Below are 11,612 nucleotides of genomic sequence, written 5' to 3'. Positions count from 1 at the left end.
GTAGTTTTGATTTGCATTTCTCTAATAATTAGTGATGTTGAGCAGCTTTTCATGTGCTTCTTGGTCATCTGTATGTCTTCTTTGGAGAAATGTCTATTTAGGTCTTCTACCCATTTTTGGATTGGGTTGATTGTTTTTTTAATCACATATTAAACTTTTTAATCTTTCTATTCATATGCCAGCAATACTCTATTTTATTTATTTTTTTAACATCTTTATTGGAGTATAATTGCTTTACAGTGGTGTGTTAGTTTCTGCTTTATAACAAAGTGAATCAGCTATACATATACATATATCCCCATATCTCCCCCCCTCTGGCTTCTCCCTCCCACCCTCCCTATCCCACCCCTCTAGGTGGTCACAAAGCAATATTCTATTTTAATTGCTATAATTTTGTAATATGTTTTATCACCTGGTAAGGCTAGCTGCCCATCCCACTGATAAATTATTATTTTTGAAAATGTGTTCTTATATGGTCTCACCTGTTTGCTCTGTCAGATGACCATCACAAACACACACAAAACTAACACCTCTGAAAATTCACCAGCAGCAACAGAATAGGAAAAGGGGTATAACTACAAGTTATACACTTCAAAATGTGGCTATTGAGGAAAGAGACAAAACATTCTGACAGATCAAAGTTCAGCTTCTGAGCCCACTGCAGCCCTCTACCCGCCACGACCGAACCCAGAAAGAAGGAGATTGGACAAATTCCTGAGATCTCTCACTAATACTCCCCAACCTGTGGTTAAACAGACTCAAGAGGTAAGTAAGCAGCTCAAAGAAACACTCCTCACAGTGTAGACCCCAACTTCAAGATCTCGCTAGAAACAGGAAGAGCCCCAGGAAGCTATCAGGAATCCAGTGGAATCCCACCATGAGAACAGGAGGCATGGCCAACAAGGTGGATTAATTCCTGGTACCAGATATGTAACATCATTTCAGAAGAGAGAGTAAAACCTAGGTTACAAAGGCTGCGCACAGCCGCAGTGGAGGTCTGCTCCTACTCTTTCTGCCCTCAGTCTCAGAAGAGGGGATAGAAAGCAAATTTTAGCTCCACCCTGTAGCTTGGAGGTGAGACATGCAAGCGTCAGGGATGGAAGAAGTCATGGAGAATTCACCATCAGTGTCTCAGAGAGAACTGAAGGTCTCAAAAGACCTGCCCACGTTCAACACAAGCAAGCTAGAATCAGCCAGGTACACTACAGAAAACAGAAAGAGAAACACAACATGCCAAAGAGAAGCCGAGAACCCAGTCTGGGAGAAAAAAATATACATCAAGCAAAAAAAAAATTTTTTAACTTCCAGTGAGTGCCTGTTCTATGGAAGATTGTGATAAGAGCATGAATAAACTAAGATAGATCTCAAAGATAAGAGGTAAAGCAACAGAACTTCCAGGACACTGTTAAGTGAGAAGGGTGAAAGTAGGCATCCTTGTTTTGTAAACAATTTTGATGGGAATGCATTCTGTGTTCCATTATTTTATTATAATGCTGGACATTGTTTTGAATGTGTTATTCTTTACCATGTTAAGGAAATAGCATTCTATTTCTAATCCATAAAGTGTTGTAATAGCAAATGGTTGAACATCAACTCAACCTATTGCAGCTGGCATAAACAAGCTCTTTTGCAAGACCTTTTTTTTTTTTTCTTGCATCACACTTACAAAGAACCACAGTGCGGCCCTCAGAACTTGCCCACAGAAATGATGAGTGAGACATTTCATCATATTTCCTTTTAACAACCAGACTTTCTGTCATATAGCAAATTCAGTGACTCACTTTTCAAAGGCAATTTTTTTCACTGCTGTTATTTACAGGATTGCTGCCATTAGGGCTACAGGTTATACAAATACCCTATCGCCCAAATGTCTTTGGGTTCACTCTTTCTACAAGCATAAGCTTTAGAGTCAGACAGCTCTGAGTATGAATCCTTGCTCTACAATTTACTAATTGTGCCTTTGGATCACAGCTTCACCAGTTTTCTTATCTGAAATTTGGGTCTAGGCTATTTAATGTACAGGGCGTTATAAGGATTAAATAAAAGAATGTGTTTCAAGCAGGTACTTCAAATGATGACATATTATTATTATTGTTATTTTTTTAATTATTATGTGTTTGGCACATAGTATATACTTAATAAATATTTACTGAATGAATGAATGATCTCTAGAAAGAATTCAAAGATGAAATAGGAAGTCTCTGCCCATAAGAAATTTCCAAGCTAGGAAATTAATTACCAGTAAAATAAATATAAATGAACTTGAGTTCTAGGTTTGATTTCATGGGGCCTGATGACTTAATTCTGTTACCCCATTACCAAGTATTCTTCCTAACTAGACCTCAGCCTGGTACCTGGGCACAGTCATAGATTAACTCCTGACCCATTATACTCTTTGGATATAGATAGCAGAAATCAACTCAAGCTAGCTTAAGTTAAAAGAGAAAATTATACAAAAATCCAGGAACTGATGTCTCATGTGACCCATGGGCAAGTATACAACTGAATGTCAGGAAGAACTGGAATCAAAAAGTGGAAAGCCTCTGGGAACAAGAGTTTCTCTCTCTCTCTCTCTCTCTCTGTGTGTCTCTCTGTCTCTCTCTCACTCTCTCTTTCAGTTTTGTTTCTCTCTGAGCCTGCTTTTTTTTCTGCACAGCTGGCCTTCTTCTATCTCTAGACTGCAGGGCAGAAGGTGGCCACCTCTGAGTCTCAAATCTGCATATTTTGCATCCATCCTAATTCATATTCCTGGAGGAACTCTGGATGGCCCAGCTTAGATCAAGCATCTGCCTTGGTCCATTCAATGGCCTCTAGGAGAAAGGGATCAGATTGGACTATAGGGCGGCCTGAAGGGTGTGGCCATAGGGTGGCCCCATTATGAAGGGAGAAATGGAAGAACACCTAGCATGTGTCCACTACACTCAGTACAGACTGACGCTTGACCTGTTTATAGCCCTAACTCTCACCACAAACTGAACTGCACATTAAACCTTAATCCTTGTCCCGGAATTCCACTTACACTGACCTTGTGAAGCACACATAACAAATAAAGGGAAGTGGTCTCTGCATTTTCATTGCTTCGCCTACTTTTGGCAAAATGTGGTTTTTACATAGAGAATTTCGTTCAAAATCATGTTTACTTGCTGTAAAATACCTGAGTGAAAACTGAGAAGGCCAAAGGAAAAAATCTAGTTCTTTCCAAATCTCACTAAAACCCTGTATATTTCCAAACATTCCTAAGTAAAGCACTAAGTGAATAAAATTTCTGAATTTGAAGGTAAGTATTTCTGCTTTGATGCCTGTGGTGGAGTCATGCTGACTGCTTTCATCACTGCACAGCATGGGATGTATTCTTATCAGTCGCTCCATGCACAGGAAGAATTAGAGGCTGGGGTTATAATCAAGACCATACTTGGCCCCAGCCTCCCTTGGTTAAGGAGTTTTTGGTACCCTCCACGTTCTTTCTTCAACAATGGTCTGTCTCAAGATTGGACTTATTTTCTTTGACTTCCATCAACTTCAGCGTAATGTATGTGCCTTCCTGGGCCTCCTGCTATCCCTCAATTCCTTCCCTTTATCCTTCTTCAGGACTATCATGGGACATGGGGTGCCTGGTACTAGCCAAACTAAACTAACCACAGTCTACCTTTCCCACTGATTACAACCAAAAACTCTAGACAAAATGCAAAAAATAAATACCTGAAGAGTCTAAAAAGTAAATAACAGCAGGCAGGTTGAGGACTAAAGTCAAAACGTGAATAGCAACTCATAGCCTGGGTGAAATCACGTCTTGCTAACCAGAAGACCAGGAACAGCAATTCCTGAATGACAGATGTGTAAGAGAAATCCCACTTCTTTTTTTAACATGCTTTCTTTTCTCTGTTCTCTCCCAGCTCTGCCCTGAGATCAGCCCCAAGCACTGGGCTGCATTGCCACAGAAGTAGCGGCAACACGAGCATCTAAAATTCACCCCCCGCAAAATCTCTCTCTCTGACCAGAGAAACCAGTGAAATGGACCACGCTGTTCAAATAGTGTGGGTGATCCCTGTTATTTTTTTTTTCTTTCTTTTCTCTTGCTGCTGTATCCCCAAAGACAGCCCCAGTCACACAGGACAGCACAATAGTGCAAGAAAATAAAACTCAGAGAGAACGCTAGCTTCCTGGCATTAAGAATCAAGAAAAGGAGGGTCCCTGGGGGCTGGAGAATATAGGGACATGCCAGAGAGGAAAGAGCTGGGAAAGGACATCTTCTAATTCTGTTCGGGACCCTGCGTAAGTCCCAGACTGAACCCCCAGTGCACACATGCAGAACAGACCCAAAGAAACATAGCAAAGGCTTCAAGAATTAAACTACTAAAGTCCCAAACCAAACTCTGAGTGGTGCATGTGACAGATAGACCCAATAGCATAGCAAAGTCTTGAAAACTGAGTTAACATTGGAATTACCACCCTGAGAAGGTGAGACAAAACTTGTAGTCTGAACTTAAGCCAACCCCTGTTCCAGAGAGCTTAGAGTATGTGTGACACTGTGTCCAGTGCTGTGAGGATCCCACCCTAGTCAGATGTGGGACTGTGAGTATGGCCAGACATTAGCTATTTGTTGAAATTTTAGAAAAAATCGGTAGCAATTTTCCAGCAATGCCTCTCTGAGAAACCTGAGAAAATTCAAACATAACATTAAAAGTTTGTTGTGGACAGTTGTTTTTGCATTCATCATCCATTCTCCCACTCTGGTAACTGTGTCCAGATTTTGATTTAAGGAAAATACCCCTTCTCTAGCTTAGCCATAATCAATTAAGTCAATAAATATATTCCATCCTCCTGACTCCAGTGATTGGTCAGAGATGATCATGCAATCCAGCCAGAGCCAATGAGATGCAAGGAAATCTCATTCATCATTCACAAAATAGAGTCCTGATTAACACAAAGTTTACCCCTTCATCCCTCTCTAAATCCCACGTATTTCTCCAAAAATGAAAACAAAAGCCACGTGATACAGGTGCTTCTACTTTTAATGCTGAACAACAGTATCTTTACTTGTAGAAAATAATGATATACAAACATTTTAAAAAACAAAGCTTTAGAGGTAGAAATAATAATCACCTAAGGAATAGCCATACACATATAAAAGGAAATCATTCAGAATTTAAAACTGGAAGCAAAAAACTAAGTTTTCCATTTATACAGAATGGTATTAGCTCTGCTTTGGCTAAAATCTTTGAAGAGCATCTCTCAAGCTATTGTCTCCTGAGAGGATGTTTACCACCATCAACCATCTGTAATCCCTCCCCCCTTTTTTTTTTTCAATTAATTAATTAATTTATTTATGGCTGTGTTGGGTCTTCGTTTCTGTGCGAGCGCTTTCTCTAGTTGTGGCAAGCGGGGGCCACTCTTCATCGCGGTGCGCGGGCCTCTCACTATCACGGCCTCCCCTGTTGCAGAGCACAGGCTCCAAACGCGCAGGCTCAGTAGTTGCGGCTCACGGGCCCAGTTGCTCCGCGGCATGTGGGATCTTCCCAGACCAGGGCTCGAACCCGTGTCCCCTGCATTGGCAGGCAGATTCTCAACCACTGTGCCACCAGAGAAGCCCCCCCCCCTTTTGTTTCGAGGAATATTTGACAATTAAGAATGTGTATATTTAAGGTGTACACTTTGATGATTTGATACAGATATACATTGTGAAATATTCACCACAATCGAGCTAATTAACATATCTAGCACCTCAGACAGTTATCATTTTCTTTTTTCCTTTTCTTTCTTTCTTTATAATTCTTAAAGAACAAAAGTAGATTCAGGAAGCCCAGGTCTTCCCAGGCCCTGTTGGTGCTCAAAGAAAGAATGGTTTCCAAATTCCTTCATGGGTTTTGCATTGAAGGCTCAAGCTACTTCCTTGAGGGAAAATTCTTTAAGTGTTCTGGAAAGCACAGTCATCCTGAACCTCGGTGGAAAAGATTCAAACTGTCCAGTGGAACAAAGATTGGGTGTTTAAAATCAAGGAGTTCCTAAAATGAAACTGTTTTTTTAGATAGGTATTAGTTATACGGAGAGACTGAAATGGAGTTAACTCTGGGTAGATATGAGGTTCCAGTGTTTGCTCTTCATGAGGCATTTATCAAGGACCTGCAAGGGGACTTGGGGTGAAGGAAGCACAGTCCTTTCTAGGCAGTTGTCCCTGGCCTGTGGGAGGGTGTTTCACAGACCTAGGACTCTTATCCAGGGTAACATGTAGACGGGCACAGGTGTGAGGAAGACTTGCAGGAAAGAGACATCATGTCAGAGAAGCTTCCCGACCAGGTGGACCTGAGAAACAGGGAAGATGTCAACATGTGGAGATGGAGTCAACTTTCTGGGCCAGAGAGAAGAGCCTGAGGAAAGACACAGAGAAGAGGAAGTACGGAGCAGTGCAGGAGCCGCTGAGTAGCCCAGTTGGAAAGGGACGTAGTCATAGAACCACCTCCTCTGCGGGAGCGCTAATGGGGAAAGGCTTAACGCATGGTGAAGGCCAATCCAAAGGCCCTCAGGCAAGCTGGGTGAGAGACCCCTACCAATACCCTCCAAAAGGCCATACACTCCTTAAAACGGGCACTGTATCCTGGAAAAGGCCCACGGCCCTGGGTTGGATTTCTAACTCTGCCACTAAATGCCTGTGTGACTTTAGGCATTCACTTAACTCTCTCATCCTCAGGACCCCAAGTGTAAAAAGAGGAGAATAGCATCTTTCCTGTGTACTTCACAGGATTGGCATGAACATAAGGAAAATCAGTGGGTACAGAATAGCACTGTCAAATACTTTCTTGTAGTTGGTTATCTTGTCATGTTTGTGAAACTCCCCAGTAAATGTTACCATCCTTCTAGTATTACCACTACGTAATAGATTTTTGAGGTCAAGGGATGTGTCTTCTTCAGGACTGTCTGGGAACACAGTATATGATTTTTTGAAAAGGTACTTGATGCATGAATGAATGAATAATGTTCAGAGTCCTCCAACTAGATAATAAAATCAGTCTCCTAACTACATTGAAGACCTGTGGCCTGTTCTTTGACTTCGGGCTGCTTGGCCCAGTTGAAGCTCTGAGTTAGTGGTGCTCATTCAATGTCATGGTAGAGAAGGAAGCCTGTGAAGGTGGAGTCATGGACATTATCTGCATAGACCCCATTGTTCTCTCCATCCCCATACACCTGGAGCCAGACCTGGTCACCCTTCTCCAGATAGAGGAGCACAGAGCCAGAGGCCTGGTCCACGTTCTTGTCCTGGAACTGGTCATAGGTGAAGAGCATGGCCTTGTCCTTCTTGTAGAGGCTGACCTTCACATCCTTCAAGTAAACTGTGATGTGGTAGGAGAAGTAGTACAGCCCGGGAATGTTGCAGTAGAATTTGCCAGTGGTGTCATCATAGTGGTTTTGCTGATTGTAGAAGATCTTGGTAAAGCGAATGGGAATGTTGGGAATGGTGACCCGGGTCTCCAGTCCCACACTGAATGCTGAGCGGTATACATAGGCACTTTCTCCAGGTTCTCCTTTTCTGCCTGGGATTCCTGGAAAGCCTCGGGAACCTTCAACCCCAGTCACTCCAGTTTCACCTGTGTCACCCTTAGGACCAGCAAAACCTAGAGAACGAGAAGACCTTAGCGACCACAAAAACAGAACTCCTGTTTAGGTTGGTTCCAGCATAAATCACTGTCCCTGTGGCCCCCTACCTACAAACTGCTTGACTTACAGAGCAAGGAACCAAGGAGAGCTCCCAAAGGGGACAGCTGTCACTTCCTCCTCCACATCCCCTGCCCCACAGCAGGCTCCCATAAATTCACCTCCAACCTTCTCTCCTATACATCTCCATCACCAGTGCTCCACCCTGCCAACACTTTATGTGCCAGCTCAACCAACTACATGTCTGCTTTTCTCTGCCCTCCATCTAGGCTGCCCTCCCTCCTTTATTCTGTCTACACATCTTTCAAGGCCTCGCTCAAGCCCCACCTCCTCCTGAAAGCCTTCATTGCTAACCCCGGTCTGCATTGAGGGCATTTTCTTTCTATTCCACTGTTTAGGCACTTGTCCACGTTCACTTCAGCATGTTTGGAGTAGACTCTCTTGTAGTAACCTCTAACAGTCCTGTGCACTAGAGCAAGAGTTCTCCAAGAGAAGAACTGTGACCTGCAGGAGGTACCAGGAAGTATGGCTGAATGCCACTGGATGGAATGGGAATTAAAAGGGAAACAGGAATATGAGCAGACTGGGAGTGGGATGGATGAGGGCGGGGATGGAAAGAGGATGGGGAAGGTGGTGTGGGTAGAGCAGAGTCAAGGGTACTTGGTTTTAAAGGTACCACATGTGTTTACCTTTGAAAGGCCAATCCAAAATCCACTTCATGTTGCTTATGGGTCACATTAAAAAGTTTTGTTTCTTCCCTGTGTGTAGACCTTAGTTAATTACTATTGCCCTCCTACAGTTCTAGAAGCCCTCTTCTACCCAGGAGAAGTCTGTGACAGAGGAGACTAAAGACCTTATTCTTACCTGGATCTCCTTTCTCACCCTTCTCGCCAGGGGTGCCATCTCTGCCATCACGGCCTGGGGTCCCGTTGTGGCCAGGATGCCCTGGGATGCCCGCCATCCACCCTGCACAGGCCCCCTTGGGCACGGGAAGAAGGACTTCAGGCCCTTCAATGGTTTCCTGGCCATGACTGGGCAGGGCTAGTAGCAGTAGAACAGCTCCCAGAAGCAGCATCCTGAGCCCTGGAACCCAGATCTGTGCTGTCAGACACAGAAGAGTGGACCCCACATGGCTCACCCAGTCAGGACCCGAGCAGGACTCTGGCCAGCTCCGCAGAGTCTGCCTCTGAGACCTGCTCTCTCAATACTCACCTCTTCCAGAGAGACTCTTCTGACTCTTTCAGCCCACCTTGATTTCTCTCTGCCCTGAAATTTGCAGTATTTAGCATTATTCTTCGTGTGTGTGATCTCCTTTCTTCCACCATCAGTGATGGTGAGACAACACTACTCCAATTCCTCATATCTAAGCACAGTACGAGGCACAGGGAAGGCTCCAAGAGTCAACTTGTCATGAGCCTATCCCTTGAATTGTCCAAGAATGATGATTCAGATCATCCCATTATTCAACTCTAACCAACCTCCCTCTCTCCGGCTCCTTCCTTTTTCTTCTCTACTTCCCTTTTCCTCATTTTCTATGTCTGTTCCTCCTCCTTTCTTTCCCATTCTCTTTCTTCCTCTCCCCATTCCCTGGGCCACATGTTAGACCATTTGGTATATTATGCACGTGCACACACACATGCTCACATACACACATATACACATGTACACCCATACACACACATGCACAATGCACACGCGCGCATACACACACAGTCAGACAATGAGCGACACACTGTCCCAGGAGAATATCCACTGACCGCTGCCTGGGCCACACTTAGCTGCACCTCGTCACATGCCTGATCCCTACGCAGCCTTCAGGACACAGTGGGCTGTCCTCTCTTTTAGGAAGTCTTCCCAGTCCTCCTTCCGCAATCTGGTCTGCTGTCCCTCCTCTGTGCTCCCCCAGTGCCCTCGCTTATCTCTAGCATGGCACATCTTACACCATACTATAATTCCTGACTTGCTCACCCATTTCAGCCATTAATCTACAAGCACCATGGGGCAAAGTCTAACCCACTACCAGCACAAAGTAGGAACTAAATAAATAGTTCTGTAGAAAAAAAAAAGAGCAAGAGAGCCAGAGAGATAAGGGAAGGAGGAAGGAAAAGAGAAAGGAAGGGGGAATGACGGAAAGAGGATGGAGTACGTTTAGAATATATATTCTGGGAGCCCTAGCAAAAAGCTCAAGGGGCACAGATGGCCAAGGGACTCCCTGTCTCAGAACTGGCCCTCCATATCCCCTCCCGGAAGACAGTCCTTTACATGCACAGGGACTCTGGTCCCCATCCGTCCCTGCCTCTGTTATTAGGTGATCTTAGCCCCCCACCTCTGATTGCCAGGGTGTTAGTCTCCCCACCCCTCTCTCACCAGGGAGTGGAGAGAAAGCACCACAGAGGGGAACAGGGCTTAGGATCCTGGATCACAGGCATCACTAAGACCCTCTGTGGAGTTTGAAAGGTAGCTAATCCCAAGAACTTGATTCTAAATAAAACATGGTCCATATGTATTTTTTTACCCTAAACACTCACTATTTTTCATCAGTTTGCTTGTCTCATAGATTTCACAAAGCCTCCAGAATTGAGTTTGGCTTCAGGAGACATTTCCTCTGTGAAGGATGGAGAAAAGACCCTGATTAGAAATCTTACCCCAAAGACATACATGGTGCCTGGAATCCCACCCCTATGGTCCATTGCCTGGGGCTCTATAATGCCCCCTCCATGTGACACAACCCACTCACCTTTCATATGTATATGTGAAACTTATCATATATATATGGTAAGTTTACATATAAGTTATATATAAACTTATATATGTTTACTGTATTTATATATGTATATGCTCATCTTTCATGCACACACACGTGTGTGTTCATTAAAAATAGTAAGAGAGAGAATTCCCTGGCAGTCCAGTGGTTAACGGACTCTGAGCTTCCACTGCAGGGGGCACGGCTTCAATCCCTGGTCACGGAATCCCACAAGCCATGAGGCGCAGCCAAGAAAGAAAAATAGTAAGATAAATACTTTGAAAACTACAGAAAACAAAACAATCCCCACTCCCAAGAATCCATCTGTTTATTTTTAAACATAGTGGAAATAATACTTTACATAGAAATTTTATTCCCCAATTTTTGCCTCGCAATCTTCTAATTTTTATAATCGTCATTTTAAAAGCGTGTGCGGGGCTTCCCTGGTGGCGCAGTGGTTGAGAATCTGCCTGCCAATGCAGGGGACACGGGTTTGAGCCCTGGTCTGGGAAGATCCCACATGCTGCGGAACAACTGGGCTCGTGAGCCACAACTACTGAGCCTGCGCGTCTGGAGCCTGTGCTCCGCAACAAGAGAGGCCGCGATAGTGAGAGGCCCGCGCACCGCGATGAAGAGTGGCCCCCGCTCGCTGCAACTAGAGAAAGCCCTCGCACAGAAACGAAGACCCAACACAGCCAAAAATAAATTAATTAATTAATTTTTTTTTAAATAAGTGTGTGTGCGCTAGTCCATCAAGTGGATATAGCCAAGATATATGTCAACATTCCCATTCTATTGAACTTTGAAAATATTTTCATTTTAAAACATTTTAAATCTGTAACAAACATCCTTAGGCACATAGTTTATCCTCAAATTATTGTTCTGCTATGACATATTCCCAGAAGTAAAATTTCTGGACCAAAAGGTATGAAAATTTTTAAGGCTCATGATGGATATTCCCAAATTACAGTTTGTCATGCTGTTCCCTGGTAGTGCGTCAGTGTGTATATAAAGAGCCTGTCTTAGCTACCCTCACCAGCTTTGGATATAATGATTACAAACATTTTTGTTGTTCTTAGTTTAGTGAGCATTTGATCATTAGTGAGTTGTACATTTTATTAAAGGCCTATTTCCTAATTTAATTTCTTCATTTTTGATATCTCTGTTAGTGTTCTTTATCAGTTAATTTATTAGGGACACAACGTGCTTTTTGAATTAATTT

At 43.6% G+C, this 11,612-nt stretch overlaps 1 protein-coding gene across 1 annotated transcript; it reads right to left on the bottom strand.

The window, feature by feature from the left end:
• Nucleotides 1-7,086: 7,086 nt before the first annotated feature.
• ADIPOQ (adiponectin, C1Q and collagen domain containing) lies at nucleotides 7,087-8,722 on the bottom strand. The gene is made up of 2 exons (XM_059922069.1): nucleotides 8,512-8,722; nucleotides 7,087-7,607 (listed from the first exon to the last, which is right to left on the bottom strand). Exons 1-2 carry the CDS (start codon nucleotides 8,720-8,722, stop codon nucleotides 7,087-7,089), a joined length of 732 nt encoding a protein of 243 aa, XP_059778052.1.
• Between the last annotated feature and the right edge of the window lie 2,890 nt (nucleotides 8,723-11,612).

Source organism: Balaenoptera ricei, chromosome 4, assembly GCF_028023285.1.
Source record: "Balaenoptera ricei isolate mBalRic1 chromosome 4, mBalRic1.hap2, whole genome shotgun sequence".
NCBI lineage: Eukaryota > Metazoa > Chordata > Mammalia > Artiodactyla > Balaenopteridae > Balaenoptera > Balaenoptera ricei.
This window is presented reverse-complemented; position numbering and strand designations above follow the sequence as displayed.